General features: G+C 43.6%; 1 protein-coding gene across 1 annotated transcript in view; it reads right to left on the minus strand.

Moving 5' to 3' along the window:
* The window catches only part of adgrl1a (adhesion G protein-coupled receptor L1a), a 96,625-nt gene that overhangs the window by 24,541 nt on the left and 54,390 nt on the right, over nt 1-17,694 (minus strand). Inside the window, exons 5-8 of the mRNA XM_030735191.1 lie at nt 11,560-11,574; nt 3,318-3,525; nt 2,836-3,100; nt 19-346 (exon numbers count right to left, since the gene is read on the minus strand). Coding sequence (XP_030591051.1) covers nt 19-346; nt 2,836-3,100; nt 3,318-3,525; nt 11,560-11,574 — 816 coding nt within the window. The remainder of the gene's footprint in view (nt 1-18; nt 347-2,835; nt 3,101-3,317; nt 3,526-11,559; nt 11,575-17,694) is intronic.

Consider the following 17,694-nt stretch of genomic DNA (forward strand, 5'->3'; position numbering starts at 1 on the left):
CATAGGATCTTTTCTTACCAGTGGTGGGGTCTGGTGGTCCAAACTCCAGTGGGTAGCGCAGCACATTATAGTTGTTCCAGACATAAAGCTGGTTGTCTCGAGGATTATAGTCCACTGAAGAGATGTACTGATAGGGATTGGGAAAAGCAATGTTGACGGGTTCCTCTTGAGCACGGTTGGTATTGTAGGCATACATCACCAGGTCACCCCCTGCTTCACTGTCATCATCCTGGTAGACTGACCGCACCGCATAAAGCACTCCACAAGCCATGAAGGCGTTGGATGCCATCCTCTTGTCAAAGCTGGTCTCCCAGGTGCCTTCAAAGCGCAGCGTGTAAGGGTTCACCTAAGGGCAAAGAGGAAGTGTTCAACTTGGCCACTTTTAGAAAGCTTGAAGAAATCAGTGACATTTTAAAAGGATTTTACTTTTTTTTTGGTTGTTAAAAAGTTTAGAAAACTGGCACTGTTTGAAGATTAATTGAATGGTTCATGTTAAATTTCTTAACATTTCTCAGTTAGTGAAAATCTAAAGCCCAACATAGCAGCTCAAAAAAAAAAAAAAAATACAGTTGGAGAAACAGTGCATATAAAAGATGGATGTAGCTTCAAAGTCAATATTCAAGTACCTTAATCCTACATTCCTTTTAATGCCAGCAGGGAGTGACTCATCTTGTTGCAAAAACAAGTCTAATTTCATAGAAGTTCACGAGAAAATGACCCTGTTTCTTACTTGGTGTAACCTCTCCTGCCCAATAAGTTTACAATCTCATTCTGTATTTATTCTGTATTTTCAAGTCAGATTTAACAAAACGTAATGTTCCCGTAATTTGTTCCCATTTAGAGTTCAATAGATAGACTTGGATAAAGCAAGTGAAGCTTGAGGGCTTGGATTGACAATTCACTACTGAATTAACATGCAGTTATGTTTGTTTCTCGGTGGATCTGCCAAAAGCCAAAATGGTGAACTTGAGATTCAAGACAAGTCAAGAAACCAATGTGTAACATCACAGTAGCTATGACATCATTGTCAAGTTATCAGAGCTTGACAATGATTCAAAAATCTGAAGGCTGTCTGTCATTTTGACACATTAGATGACTGATGGTGGATCTGAGGCCTAAGCCGGTGATCGCCCTAATTAGTGATGCACCAGTCCAATATTTATCGGAAATCAATCCGATAGTGATCCAAAAAACTTGGATCGGAAATAGGTGACAATGAGCTGATCCAGTGACATAGCTAACATAGAACAGAGGAAGCCAACAGTAAAGAATCAGCAGTTTCGAGGTATTTCACGGCACTGCATTAACAGTTCCTATTTATATGCTTGCAAATGTTTTCACTTAACTGCAAACTGTGGTAAAAGTGAGTTCACATGACTGAAAAGATCACTCACTCACTCATTTCTTTTTATTATTATCTCACCTAGCGTACTGCTGGATGAATCACAGCAGTACGCAGCAGCTTAATGACTCTCATTTCCAAACAAAAGGAAACCGGTGCAAATAAATCAGATTAAAAATCTCAATAATTTTTTTTTTTCAATTTGATTTTTTCATTGAATTTATCATAGACCGGTTGCCATTCATGATTTCTCTCATCACCAGCAATTCAGTAAATTAATTTCTTGGATGTACTCATTTTTTTTTTTTTTTTTACATTTTATTTTACAAACTTAGGCAAGATGTTTAAGTTGAACTTGATGTTTCTTTAAATATAAACGAATCATTCCTCACAGTGAGAAGTACAGATCGGTATTTGGTATTGGCAGATACCCACAGCCAAGTCATGAGATTGGAAATGGAAAAAGGCTGGATAAGTGCATCCCAAGCCCTAACCTGACTCTATGATTTTCAGAAAAGCAAAAAGGACTTTGTCTCCCCGTGCCCTCTTAAATGTGTATTCTTTTCCTTGTATTAGTTATTGTGTTTGAATTGTTTTTGGAAACACTATTAAATATGGCTCATTAGCAATAAATAATGACAGGTAAAAATCATTTATGCCTATCACTATGATGCAAGCTCTCACAGAGACCTCCATGTTTTATTTATTTATTTTTTTTTTACATTATAATAAATAACAAAACTCCCCAGAAAATAAAGCATTTATTTCTGTTGGAAGTTATCACTTTCTTGTTTGCTACTTTGTCACTCCATTACTCTGCACATAATAGCTCATGCAGGCTTTGATATTTTAGATTGATAGTTTAACATATACGCTTTGAAAAACAATTTCCTGGTAAGGTCAAAGATAGTGATAACAAATGAGACCCGACTATCTGAGCAACACATTAATTTTATACTCGGTTTATATAGGAACTTTCTGCCTGATTGCAGTTTTGTTGGGTGAAAAACAAAGAACTAACTGACATCAAATATGAATGCACCAAGTTTACGGTCATGGATCACATTTTGAGACTGCAGAGTGAGCAGGGCAAAGTAATGTGACTCTGTATTACAGAGGATGAAGAGTATTATATGTTTAAAGTGCAGAACACAACTCTAAATCATTCCCACTGTTTTTTGACTCTAAGTTATTAAATCAAACACTGTGGCGCAACTACAAAGTAAATGAAATACTTACCATGCTAGAGAGGATTACTCTTTCTTTCAATTGGATTTGAAATTCAACCTAACCTTTTGCAGATGATGTTTCTGTGATTCATTTTTTTGGGGCCAACAACATCTCTTTATCTTATTTGTCAGTGCACTTGTGTAATCTCAATTCAAGTGTGACATATGACCTTTTGCCTGACTAGTCAGACGAGATTTTAACATAATCCACTCCCGCATTTATAATCCACACCTCATCCCCTTCAGTGCAAACTGCTCTCCCACCTGGCTGACTACCAGCCGTCCATTGTTGGATTCAGTGGCGTAAATAACCCACAGGCCGTTCTCATCCACAGCCAGGTCAATGTCTGACTTTCCTCCCCAGCGGTAAGGTGAAGTGTCATGATAGTTGGCGTTTGTGACAATGGCTTCGCCACTCTTGATGCGTGTACGTAGGTCGTACTTGACTATGTTTCGTGTGCGTTCTTTGTTGTAAAATACTGCACCGTCGTACACAACAAAGCCCGTGCCATCAACTCTGTTGGGCAACCTGTTGAGAGAGAATCTCATGAGTGGTGCATGAGTCCATATGAAGAAATCACTTCATCAATTCATAGCAATACCCTCCAAGATGGCCTCATGGTAGGCGCACAGTCACCACAACAGGAACATTCTGCTATTGCCATCCATATCCACATCAAAAGCCAATAAATCGATACAGCGGCAGATGCCATTTGATCATCCAAGACAGTGGGAGGCGCACTCACTTGTAGGTGGTGGTGGCTCGGCCCTGTTTGAAGTCTTCCCAGGAGGCGTACTCATACAGCATGTCGGTGCGGTAGGGGGTCCAGGGCATGACGTACAGACGGTCCCCTGATTGCAGCGGGTCCTTACACCATGCCCCTGCCTGATGCTCTGCCTCCTGCTGAGAGCTGGGCACCTGCACCCGCAGCAGTGTCCCCGGGCACACAAATACTGGAGCAGTGGAGGAGCATTGGAGCAGAGAGGAGGAGAAGAGGGAATAAAAGGAAGAGAAAGAAAATGAAAACAGAGCATTGAAAAAAATGAAAGATATCATGGCGATGGGAGGATTGGGAGAGAGGAAATGGGAAAAGGCCAAAGACCATTGAAAATAGAACAGGAGAAAAAGACATGGAGGGGTCAAGAGAAAGATATGAGTAGATAAAAATAAGTTGAGAATTGAAAAGGAGACAAAGAGTAGGGGGAGAATGGAGAGATGGGGAAAGGGGAGTAAGGTGAGGCACATTATCAGATTTTAAATGAAAGAACATATAAAAGCTCATTTGTAGAACTTCAGCATTGTGGCTGGAAAGCATTTGGATATGATAAATGGGAGATTTCTGGCTGCCGCCGCAGCTTAAATGTAGTCTCTAATCTAATTTATCTTGGCCTACTTTTTATTTGATTGTGCATTTTCTATTTCAAAGGCTTCTGCTTCTTTGCTCTGCCACTGGGTGGTAAAACAGTAATTGTGGAGCTTGTTTTATTAGGACTCAAATTTGGCTCTCAGTCAAGAGTAATGCCTCAAAGAAAAAAAAAAAAAGCATCCTGGGGTAAAGATGTAAGGTTGGCTGGCCTCCCCTTCCTCTGCAACTGCAACTCAACCTCACACTCTCACACACATTACACACGTACAAATACAGTCTGACAGTCACAAATCCCTATTCCAAACAGTCGTGGACGCACAAACAAAAACAAGTGGAACCCTTGCACACAATCCATACACAAACAAGTGCACGCACACACAAACACACACACACACACACACACTGAGGATGTCTACGTCAGGCAGGTGGAGGTCCCCCACTGGGGACTGCTATAAATTAGCTGGTTGATGCCGCATGTCCCTGCCTGATGGTGAGAGTGCCCTGGGACTAACGGGTGTGTCAGGTTATCTATGAGAAAAGCTGCTGGCATCCTCGGCACTATGACATCACAGAAGTACCAGCAACAGAAAACAAGAGAGCGCGAGGGCAAAAGAGTAAAAATGTTGGCAGAACTACATCTGAAAACATCTGAAGAGGCCCCACATTTTTCCCTACCAGTTTATTTATGAAGTCTCTTTGGCTTGGGGTTGCAACAGAACCAGACACCTGCTGGTCACCTCATGACTGAATGCATCTCAGGCCTAACTGGACTCTGAACAGGTGACATAAAGAGCACACGGATACACAGGCAGAAACTGCCATTCACACAAGGATGGTACACAACATGCACGTGCACACCCACAAGCATACAGAGACTGTCACACAGTGACTGTTAGACTGATGGATTAGACAAGGCTCAAACTGCCTTGAATATTGCATGGAGTCTGGTGCAGGAGGAGAATCACAACAGATAGATGGAAGTAACTTCAGGCTTCTGGAAATCCAGACTTCTCTTTTTGCTTTCTGTCGTACTGCTGTTGATAGTGGATGGTGCTCCGTGGTGCTGGGCCACTTAGGAATTAGCCTGTTCTGTTTGAGAAGTCCAACAGGGATTGAGACTGGCAGCCAAACACGAATCTAATCAAACTCAGGCATAAACAAACACTGAATACAGACTCTTCACAAGAGGGAAGCTTGTCGTGCTCCACTGTTAAACCAAAATGTTTGATAGAAGGTACTTATGCCTGAGTTGTTTGCTTTGCAAATATGAATGTGGGTGACTGAAATATGCAAAATATTTTTCAGAGCAATGGTTAAATCTGCTCCAAAATATTTTCATACAAAGACTGTGAAGGGTGAAATATTATGGAAGTAGATAGACATGAGTGGGGAGAGGGGGAGGGGGGGAGACTGCTGTGCACAAGTAGGACATCCCCTTAAAATTGCAATTGTACTGTAAATCGAGAAATAGACTGTATTAAGAAAGGCTGTGCATGTAGGTGACCCATAAACAAAGCCAGGAACAACTCTGCCTCAAGGTAGAATAAAGGACAATGAAAAACAAACATGCAAGCCTAGTCTCTGCCGTGACTGAAAGGATGACCTGATATAAAAGTAAGTATTAAAATGCATGCTAGCATTCATCTCTGTTGCCATATTACAGTGAAACTGAAAGGAGCAGTCGAGCAGAGGACAGCGTAAATCTGTAATGACTCACAGTCCCATATCCAATAAAGCATATCAATTTACATGAAAAAAATAATAGTAACAGCATGACTGAATGAGGGCAAATCAGAGCTTTTTGATTCTACTGGGTGACTGCTAAGTAATCTGTTTGACACACAACCAGCAGCTGGAGAGCCACTCGACTGCATGACACAAGTTGGTGGGGATGGCTGGAATTTAAAGAAAGTCACAAAAATAACACTAACCCTGCTTGGATGAGCAGTTAAGAAGATGGATGGATGGATGGATGGATGGATGGATGGATGGATGGATGGATGGATGGATGGATGGATGGATGGATGGATGGATGGATGGATGGATAGATGGTTGGATGGATGGAGATCTAAACCTATCTTGGTTACTGGATTTATGCTGTTCAGGTGTATAAAATCGATACACCTTTGCTGGTGCTATCTTTATTGGGATCATCAAATTGCACTGGCTTTAACCAACAAATTAACATTACAAATATTAAATGTCAATTAATTGTTTTTTTTTTTCTTTCACAATTTGTGAATACCAGCTTTGACCTCTGTAGTACTTGCATTTAATGCCTTGTTATACAAGTATGCATATTAAAATCCTTGATCGACAGTAATAAAAGGTTTGGGACTGGAGCTTTGGTTGGAGATGACTTATGTGAAGATGAGTCATGGCTGGCTTTATTACATGCAGGTAACAGACAGAGAAGAACAAGAATCATTTATGTCTCCAATATAGCTACTGTGTGCAATACAATTTACTCTCAATAAATTGTGCCCACCAAAGTGTTCTCCCCAAAATACTATGTGATTCTGCTCATTATTGCACCTAACCTTCCAGCCATGGAGTAAATTGGCAGTAGTCTGTTCTCTTTTGGACTCATCACCCCAATAACACTGCAGCTCAGCAGAGAGTCTCTCTCTCTCTCTCTGTCTGTCATTCTTTGCTTTCCTTCCCCATGTTCCACTCTTTCAGTGCTTTGTTGTACAATCAGTGCGCATCAGTTTATTCTAATGAACTGATTGTTGGGTGGGCTTAGTGTCAAAGGAGCTCATCTAGGCCCTTTAGGCTGTATACACAGGCCATGAGGTACACATTTCCACACACCCATTCACACACTCACAGGGCAAACAAAAACAGTGGCCACGCTTCACACCCTGCAAAACCTGCCTAGGGGGCTTCATTAACTCTGACCCGCACTCCTCAGCCTTCCCGACTGCTCTCCTGTTTACCAGCTTTTTCTGGCTCTTTTGCTCTGCCTTTCTTTCCCTCCTTCTAACTGTGAAGGGGGATTGTAGCAACAGGGAGCCAGAACAGCAAAAAAAACTAGCTGTAGAGTCTATAGTACAATAGGCTATTATGACCACAGTTTGAATGAGGTATTAGGCATTAGGCAATAAGCATTAGGCATAAGTCTTGAGATTAGGTATTATCCTAGTCTGGCTAGATCAGGTTAGCTGTAGTAGAGCCATCTGGGATTATGTGAGATAAATAGATTAATAGATTAATTCTTGTTTGGGTGAGGATGGAAATCTTGGCGTCATGATCATCCCAATGAAGTAACCAGGCAGCAAAGACACAAACACTTCTTTACCCTATAAACTAGCCAGATGGCTAATGAAACTTACCTTATCAGGATTAAAACCCGGGCTGTAGCTATCATACTCTAGCATGCCAATTACCACCACACATACTAGGAAACGCTGCTGTAATAATTGACTGTTTATCTCCATAATCCCTTTCCCGTGGAGGCACAGGTCAGCTGTTACATGTCAATATGAGGCTGAAGTGTAAAGTGATGAAAGCTCCAGAACTTTCCTGAAAATGACAGTGAATTTCTCCCATTAGCGTCTAGCACCCATTTGTGATCGACTGGTAACACAATTAAAACTGAACACTGACAGCTTTAGGCTAATTTTAGACTTTTCATTTTCGTTGTCTTAAGCAATCCATGCTGTTTCAACGCTCAGTGTGACAGCCTCATGGTGATGGTTAATGTCTGACTTTGATGATCTAAACACCCCCTGCCAATAGTTGGCAGCTGTTTCCTAAGTGGCATCCTTGTGGGTGTTTTTTTTTTCTACTATATATATATTTATATTTATTTTAACTAGAGAGATCTGAGGACTGTGCTGGCTCTGCTGGCCCAAGCCTTTGCCCAGTCCAGTCCACAGTCATGGCATGCTCACAGGACTGACTGCTGTGAGCATGCTGCTCTAATTGAATCCCCCACCTGTTACTGGCAGGTGCAGCAAATAGGCAGCAGGGGGCAGGATGGAGCATGGCATGGTAACCTGCATCCATGCTGGACAAGTTAATGGGCTTTAAGAGTTAGTGTGTGTGCATGAGTGTGCAGTGAGTCTCCTGATGGTACGCTGGTGCATTCATTAGCCCATTAGTGTGTGTAGATGTGTCTCAGTGTGTATGTGGACATCTGTGTGCGTTGTGTGTGTGGGCATGCATATTGAGAAAGAAAGAAGCACAAAGAGAGAAGAAGTGTGAAGAAGGATGTGAGTGTGTTCTGTGTGTGCAAACAAGAAGAGAGTGGAGTAAGAGAGAGTAAATAGGTTATTTCCTGTGAAATGAGAATTAGGAGTGAGTTAATTTGCTGAGGAGTGACAGATAGTGACAGAGAGAAGAGAAAAATAAGGAAAGAGAAGGGAGGGCTCCCCTTGTGTTTCCGCTTCCTTTTAGACTATAAGGGGCGTAAGGTTTTGGGAGTAAAAACACAGTACAGCACAGCAACCATACACAGACATGAAGCTTTAGGACACACACTCATACACACTCTCTCAGAAATGTGCATGCAAGAACACACTGTCCAGACAGTTGAAGAGGCAGGTATCAAACTGAACCTTTATCAACCCAAACATTCACCCCAGAGAATACCCTTCACTGAGACCAAAAGCGGGCAACAGCAAGAGATAGCACCCACTGAAAGCAAAGTATTTTCTATGGAGTGTAGCTGACACTGAGTGACAGGAAAGTTGATCAGGACACGGTTGCAAAGGCTACAGGCAGTAGATACAGTAGACAACAGAGGGGCATATCCAGTACAAGCTGACTGAGACTTGAGAGGGAGGGAAAGAACAAGCCTGCACAGCTGAAACATTAACTGAGCCTGCTACCTACCCTCACCCTCCCTCTGCTCTGAATCAGGTCTCCCAGACATACTGTCTCTCCATAAAAGCCCTGAAACCAGCCACTGTGTTTTGTATTCATGGCCAGCTGCTTCACTCACTCACGTCTCTGTTCTTTGGCTCTAACAATGCAATGACTTCTACATGTACAGTCAATCCTCACAATCTTCTCCCTGTGCCAATGAAAAGAGTGTCTGCGCTGCCACGGTCACATGACTGTGCTTGTGTGTGGTGGGTCATTCCTAATGAGGGGATGCTGCCTGACTCATCGTCTCTATAGCAACCGCTTTTCCTCCCTTTTGCCATTCACAGCCATTCTTTGTATTTTTCCTGTCACACATTGCAGTGGTTTCTCACTCATTCCCTCTCACTTTTCTAAGTCACATGTAGAGCTGTTTGCGTAAATAATGTTTCTGTCCTTGTATGCCCCCCCCCCCCCCCCGATTCCACCATCCATGGTAATACTGGGATTGTGCTCAGTAGGCTAACACTGCTTCCTTTTCCTGCTTCTTTTCCTTTAGAAGCAAACAAACTTGGGGTAAGGAAAACACTTGTTTGGTCCTGTCAGTGGTCATAAAGGAAATGCTATAATGATGTGGGTAGTGTACCCTATTCGATAGTCAGCAAAAAGGTGAGAAAAGAGACAGAGGGAATGACAGGATGGGAGAGGAGGCTGATGCCAACATGGTCATAAAATTGCCTCATAATGGGTAGGCTGACAGTGTGCTGGACATTCATTGAACAGTGGCATCATCACCAAGCGATACAAGTCATCCCGAACCCAATCTGTCAATTAGCTGATGAATCAGTAGAGATTATTTTGACAGACACGGGCAAAACACAAGTCTGGAATATTAATTCAGCCATAAACAGAGAAAGGAAGTATATTTAGCAGCAGTGGAGAAATGGATAAGGTGGACATGGGTAGGAGGGCAGACAGAGGAAAGGGTTATTTATTTAACTGTTAGTGGGAAGAAGAGTAGTAAATAAATATAACCAGTTGGCTGAGGTGGGAGCAGGAGGAGGAGGAGGGTTTTGAAGCTTTATATTCCACTGCAAGCAGCAGAGTGAGCTAAAATGGCTGCTTGCGGTGTGAGAAAAGTGTGACAATGATCTATGCTAATGAAAACCACAAACACAACAGACAAAGGAGTCCATAAACCACTTAATGGTAACCTTTACTGGAGTTAATTCCTCCAACTTATGGATCAAGACATGGTGCCAGGCAGGGAAACGACTGAGAGAAATGTAAGTAGGGGGTTTCAGAGAGCGCTGAGAAGGGTGGGGACCTGTATGTGTGTGTGTGTGTGTGTGTGATGGCGGGGGGAGGGGAGGGGGCATAGCCTCATGGGAAAGCTGAAAATGATGGTCACTGCTCTCTACCTGATATGTGCCAGGTCTATCTTTCCTTTTTAGTAGCTTGTGATTGTGGTGCCTGCCCATGCTGATTGGGGCTTTTTAAGAGAGCTTGTGGCAAGGCCCGGCTGCATCAGAGAAGCCATTACGAGAAGCTGAAGCACTCCCTACAGGGGATACACCTCCCTCCCCCATCTCCTCCCCTCTCCTGGAACACATAAGGAAGTGGACGGAAGGGATGGACTGATGTGGACATATATTGGTGAAGAAAGGGAAAGTGGGTGGGTGGGGGGGGTGGGGGGGGTTTATTGTGTGTGTGCAATAAAGAAAACAGAGAGGTGGCAGTGACAAACTCTACAAAGAGGTAGAGAGGGAAAAGAGAAGTGGAGGAAGAGAAGTGTAAGACAAGATAAAAGAGCCTGCAGCTGCTTGTGATGGTCAGATGTGATCTGAGAGATAAACCAAGCAGAGGGAAGAGAACAAGAGAAAGAAACGGTGAGAAACACAACAGAGAAAAAAATGTGTTATAAGTAAGGGGTAGTGAGAGAAGAGGAGTTAATGGAAATGTGATTAAATAAAAATGAGAAGAGAAAGAATGACACTGAAGTACCTGGAAATGGGACACTGTGGCAATGATCTGACAGCAACTTTGCCCAGTTACTTTATCTTAACACAATGTTTTTTGCTTTAAGATTCCAACAACGCCAAACTTTGAATCTGTCCTGAGAAACTAAAAAAAGGAGGTAAGAGAGAAAGCATGGAGAAAAGAGGCAGCTGAATAATGTGAAGAGAAAGAGGAAGTTGTTTTTGTTTTTTTGTTTTTTCTCAGATCTGTAGGGACAGATACATCGAAATGAGTGAAGAGCTACTTGCGAAATGTGAATATGAGATTTGAATAATGAGACATTTATATTGTCAAGCGTGTGAGGCAACAGAGTGAACATGAAATATGGTTTCTAAAAGGGATGGGAAAAGAGGAAAATATGCCATCCATGAAATGACGCAGATGTATGCTGTCTGTACATTTAGGCTGAGATGTGCTTCTTCATACAGGAGAGGAATGATGTAAATTTCTCGTTTATCTCTCATAGATACTGAACTGACCTTCTCTCTCTCTCTCTGTGTGTGTGCATGTGTGTGCGTGAGTGAGTGCAGGTCAGGCTGGTGTCATCAGAACCAAGGAGGAAATCTAGAAGAACTTTAGAGTTTTGGTTACAAGTTGAAGAGAGATAGAAAGAGAGGAGGATAGGAGACGATTAGAGATCGAGAAAGAAAAGGGAGGGATATCAACATCAAACATGACCACTACACAAGGTGCTGGGTTAGGAGGGAATATGGGGGAGGAAGGAAGACAAGGGAGGAGGAGGAGGAGGGAGGAAGGGGCGAGCTGTGGTTGTTATGTTCATTGTGGTCTTTACCTTTTTGATCCACTTCTATTCAAGCATCGGAAAAAGGAGAAAGAAGGAGATAGAAGGAGATAGAAAGATACAAGAGAAAGACAGTAAGAAGGAGAGAGAGAGTAAAAGTAAAGGGAATGAAAGAAAAAACAGGTGCAGGAAAAAAGAGAAAATTGAGATTAAATAAAGCGCTGTCCTTTCTCTCGCTCTCTTTTGTTTTTTTTTTTTTTTAAAGCAAGTTATCTGTCTGTGTTATGGTTGGCTACTCAGAGAAAGGATGGCTCAAATGGAAAATGAGAAGGGGAAAATGGCCTGACCTGGGTTTAAATCCATTTCCATTTCATTTCAGATTTATCAATAATCCCCCCAACAACACAATCCACCCCCAACCACATACTCTCGACCCCACCTCTACCCTTTATTGCTACACCCCTCCCTCTCCGCATCCCCACTTTCCCTCATGGCCGAAGTGCAGCTTCAGAAACCTGGCGGAGAGAGAAAAGTGAGACAGGCATCTTTATGCAATAGTTGTCTTCTGCTGTGGAAATAAGCAAGGAGTGGAGAAGGTAGAGAAAGAGACAGAGAAATGGTAGATGGAAAGGTGGTGATGAATATGTTTCTATCTGTGACCAGTTATCTTCGGAGAGACCGTTGAATCGCTGTCTCTCTTCCACTCTCTCCAAGCACAGTTTGTGTTGACATTAGAGCGGTCCCTTGATCTACAGAAAGCGGTGCTTTTGGCTTTGCTCAATTTACAGAGTCAGGATGCCTGCTATAGAAGCCAGCAGAAACACTCAACCCATCGACCGTCCAATCAATGGGGAGCTGCTGGCTTCCCTGGCCGAGACTGGCTCATCAAAGAAAAAAAGAACAAACAACAGGGGAAAGGGAGGGCTTGACAGAGTGTAACGCCTCAGAAACACAGAGAGAAACCAAGAGGCACAGTCAGGGGAAGGGGAGGGAGAAAAAAAAAGGAGGGTAGAGACAAAAGAGAGATGAGAGAAATATCTACTGCGGGCTCATCACACACAAATCAATAGATTGGTGTGTTGAGTCACACTAAGCCCTTAGCTGACACAGGCAGGTAAGGCGTGGTTCCCTCAATATCCATGATGCTGTTAGGCACCTGCTTGTGTTGTGGTGCTGAGGGGGCTCCATGAGCAGCTGGAGACTATTGGAGAAGCAAGCTACAATTTCAGCTCCGCCTTTCACATTACAGCACTGGCACTCGCCTCTCCTCCATGTTTGCTGAGGCACAAGTGCCATGAGAGTTGTTCCTCTCATCTCGAGAAAGACACGTGTCAAAAGGCACATGGCTGGTGGATCCTCACTGCGAGCGTGATTGCCGTGTATGTGTCATGGGAAGTCTCCCGGGAGCACTGTGAAATTGTCATGACACCTCACTGGGTTGCCCATAAAGACCGAAAAAAAAAAAAAAGTGATAGCGGCAGAGCAAAAGAGAGCTTATACAAAGACAAAACAGAATGCAAAACAAGAAAGAAAGAAAGAAAAAAAGGAGTGACAGCAGCAGTTGCCTTAGCTGTGTGGGGGATACACCTTGGCAGAGGCGGCATCAGCATCAGCAGCCACACTGATCATTTATCATCGTGTGCCAAGATCAAACTGGACGAACAACCTCCATGAAGACCTGGGGAATGGAAGCCACTTTCAGCCTAGAGGGGTAAACAAGGCAAAGAAACGAGTGCAAGTCAAGTCCTGTGATGTTGGGGCAGGGACCAAAAAAAAAAAAAGAAGCATTACATCCCTGCCACCAACTGTGAGTGCAATCATTAGCAAGGTTAGGGGAGGCTGACACTGGCCACAGAGTATCCAGAGCTTTCATCCTCTCTGTGTAACAGCTGCAGGGGGGTAGATGAGGACACCAGAATTCAACAGACCTCAAACATACAGAGTTTTTCCATAGGAATCTACTGACTGCAGAATCTCACCACTTCATGCAAGTGTAAGACTACAGTCCTTAAAAAATTGGTGTGCTTAATACAATATTATAAATGCACCACTGAGTATGTTTTTCAGAACAGGAGGGAAATGATGCTCTGGCATGTAGAGAGAGAGAGAGAGAGACAGAGAGAGACAGAGACAGAGACAGAGAGGGAAATGAAATTTCTTCAATGCTGCAGAAAAGAAGACTAAAAACAAAGGAGATGGAAGACTTCTGTTGACACCGTTCTTCCATTCTTGGTTGTCCTGAAAAATAGACACAAAGAAAAGACACACACAACATTTCTAAAATGAAACACACACACACACGCACGCACACATGCACACGCGTGCACATAAACACAGAGGAAAGAGAAAGAAACTCATCAAACTGTCCTCACGGTGAGCTGGAGGTTAGTTTAAGGCCACCTTGGTTGTTTGTCTGATTCATTCAACATTTCTCTTTCAGGGCTCTTCTGAGAAATAAGCCACTGTCCTCTACCCTTAATCACTCTGCTCAGTGCTCTCTACAACCCTATCAATTACTCCCACACTAATGAGTACAGCTAAAACACACACTCTCAAATACACACACATATTGCTGAAGCATTGCAGGACAACTTAGCTTCCTCCTAGTGTGTCCTCTTCTGCTTCTTCTCCCCTCGCTCCCTTTCTCTTTTCTCCTTCTCGCCGTCACATTTTTCACAGTGAAGAGTCATCTCTCTCCATGGCCCAAGCAAAGCTTCCTGCTTCTCATTCACCAGACATGTATGAGCCGCTCATCTAATGGTGTCCCTATACATATTAATAGAATTTCATTTTCAGCTACATCAAAGTGTTTCCTCTCCTTCCCTGAAAACTTGTCATATTACAATGCCATTATCCCTGCAACTGACAAACTCTTTCCGACAAGTCAACTATCATTTCCAGTGGCTTTGTGTCCAAGAAGTGATGTCTTGTAATGAATAGGCAGCGCTGAATACATTTCTGGGGAAGAATCAATTTTATAAAGTGAAACAGCGGCAGAGTACCAAAATATGAATGAAAAACTGGAGGATATAAAATTAAGCTAAGAAACAGCCTGTACAGCTACCTGCACTGTGCATATAAGCCAGATAAATCACAGCTGATGAAACAGAAGAACCACAACACAAGGTCTACTGGCTCTGGCATGGCTAGCATGGATAATCCCAATGGGGAGCATTAGGAATCAATAATGATGTAGCACTGTGTCCGGGAGAAGGAGGGGGGAACAGGTAAGAGTTTTCTCTTGGGATAGATTTACTTTGACTCTGCGTACATCTATGCTAAAACTGCAGTGTAGGGTTTTCACTGCAGTAAACATATCCTGCAGTTGTATCCATGGATCTGTGATGTCTTAATGGGATCTAGCAGGCTACGGCAGGCTGTGACAGTGTGAAATGAGAGTTCATTTGAGCCATTTTGTCGTCCTGTGTTCCGGATGGCAAAAACAATGCTACATGGCAACAGCTGGGTGGTCTTGCAGGGCTTTTTGGCTCGATGAGATATGACTTGACTTGTTGGCGGTTGTTGTATTTTGCCAATCCCACGCACAGCAACACAAACACACACTTGTTCAAGACCCTTGTCGGAGCTCAGCCAGCAGAGGTGTGTGTGCGGGTGTGTGTGTGTGTGTGTGTGTGTGTGTGTGTGCGCGCGCGCACGCGCTCGTCAGCTCAGCACTGGCTGTCACCTTGCCGTTTCAGGTGACTGGAAACACAGCTCTCACGCAGAGGACCCTGTCAAAAGCAAACATCGCGCGTAGCCATCAACATGGCTGCACACCATCTCAGGTGCTATGACACACAGCCTTTACATATCATCTCTCAATTGTTCACCTTTTTGTCAAGACAACCAATGAAAAACATGTGTCAGCCTCAGATGATACCAGAGTGCCCGGCAATCCCAACCAGACGTGAATGATGGGGCATTACCAGAGCGATTAGCTGCAGCAAATTCAATTAATCTTGACAAATCTCTGCTGAGGCAGAACTGAAGAGAGCGACGCGCCCCCTCTCCTGGTAATTAAAAGTGGCCGAGTTGAGTGGCGTGTGGTGCGACGGTGACTAGGTTTTGGGATGAACGGTTCTAGCTCCGAGTCTGAATGTGTCAGGTCGTATTTAGTTCGTCAGATGAGCACAAATACGTAGAGCAGCCTGCAGTTTGAATAGTGTGCAATTGCCTGTGCATGCATACTTGTTTCTATTTTTGTGCGGATGCACAAGTTAAGTGTTTCTGCTTTTCTAGTGGAGGAAAGCGGCAGTGGACAGGGGTAATTGGCTCTTCTTTGTCACCTCAGACAAGCAAGACTTTACATCATAGGGGGATCAGCTTTCAGTTTTCTAAGTCGTGCCATACTTCAGACACAATCAACAAAGTGTTTTTTTTTTCTCCCCAAACACAGGGAGGAAAAATGCAAGTCAGCAGCTATTTAATCATCCCTTTGATTGCCTTGCAGAGAGAGAACAAGCTCCCTTGTGCAGTCAGAGGGAAAAAGACAAGGTCAGAATGCATGAAGAGAGGAAAGCAGGCACAACTAAGCAATGCTACCTTGACCCTCTGCGGACAATGCCATGCAGGAAAACGAGCAACAGCACAGTACTATAAAAAGGACTAACAAGCAAAGTCATATCACCGTGGAGAGTAAAAATATGACCGCCACAAACATCAGCTGAAAGAGAGTAAAAAACCAAAAACGGAGGACAGCCGAGAAGAGTGTTTATTACCACTAGGAAGGCTTTGAATAAAAGCCACACCAGAAAATACTGTCCAATGTACGAAACCAAACTTCTGATCTATGACAGCAGCAACAAACTGACTCAACATAGTCTCTCATAACTTAAACTGAGTCCACAAAAGCACTGAGCAGAGGAAGGGCAGGGACTGAAAAGTGGCACTTGGAGAGCCCTGGATGGTTTGCATATTTGTACCTGTAAAAGAAAGAAAGAAAGAAAGAAACCCCAGAAACAACAGGGACAGCTAAAGAAAACTGACAGAGTGGAATGATAAGCTAGTGTGACAGATTGGTGGTCAGAGAGTAAAAAGTAAAGGAGATATAAGAGGCGTAGGGCAAAGAATAAAGATTTAAGACCATGGAGTGAAGATTGAAAGTCAGAGAGGAAGAAAAAGGGATAAAAAAACAGAGGTGATGCTGACAGTGAGAAATAATAAGCAAAGTGAGCATGAGTAGGAGACCTCAGAGAGAAATGATAAAGAGGAAGGTGGGGAAGACGAAGAGAAAAGGAAGTTAGCAGCTTGGTGTAGTCTTGATCCCATGGCTCACTTCAACTGCACCTGAGGAAAAAGTAGAGACAGTCATCCCACACCCAGAATGATAAATAAGCAGCTCCCCCACCCCAATAATGTCCTCTTGTTCTCCACCCCTCTGACACAACACTCTCATACTTCCCCATCACCCTTTCCTGAACCCGAAATTCTGCTTCTACCCAGTGGAGGGGAGCGCCACTGCTCCTCCCCTCCAGCCAGGTGCACCTGCACAGTGAGGGGATCAATGCTGAGAGTAATAATACATGAGAGGGAGGAGGGGAGACTGAGCGGAGATTTTCACATGAGCGAGGATCAACACATCACCGTATAATCCTTGCTGTGTCTGCTCCTTTGGCTGTGTGAGTGTGCTCTCATTTGTGTGTGCATGCTTGCTCGGAAAGGAAGATTCAGGAGAAGAGAGAAAGACAGCAACTATGTGCCCTCCATTTGAGCAAGTGTGTGTGTGCGTGTGTGTGTGTCGCATGTGTGCGAGTCACACCTGCCACATAGTTTCGAGCAAAACAGTGAGGAAGCCAGCCATTACCATGGGGACATTAAAATGCGTGGCGCTCCAGGTCATGTGGTCTAAAATAAGCCCTTTGCCGTTTGTGTTACCATTCCTACTGTGAGGTGTGGCATACACACAACACCCCCTGCCTTAAAGTCTCACTGCGCCCAATTTTAATTTTTATTGGAAATCAGAGGGACAGCAAAGGTGTTTGGCACCAGATAAAGGCAGTCGCCTGCCCCTGGGTTAATCAGTGCATGAGTGTGGGGCGGTGTGCGTTACACTGCTGTGATTGCCAATAAGGGCTGACCCCATGTTTGCTGTGGGTGTGCGTAAAGTGCTTATCGGACTCTGTATTTGTGAAGCACCTTCCCCCATGTGAAAATCCCTCTCAGCTACTGGTGCGTCAATCTGTCGAT

The sequence above is a fragment of the Archocentrus centrarchus genome, chromosome 8 (genome assembly GCF_007364275.1).
Source record: "Archocentrus centrarchus isolate MPI-CPG fArcCen1 chromosome 8, fArcCen1, whole genome shotgun sequence".
Classification (NCBI taxonomy): Eukaryota; Metazoa; Chordata; class Actinopteri; order Cichliformes; family Cichlidae; genus Archocentrus; species Archocentrus centrarchus.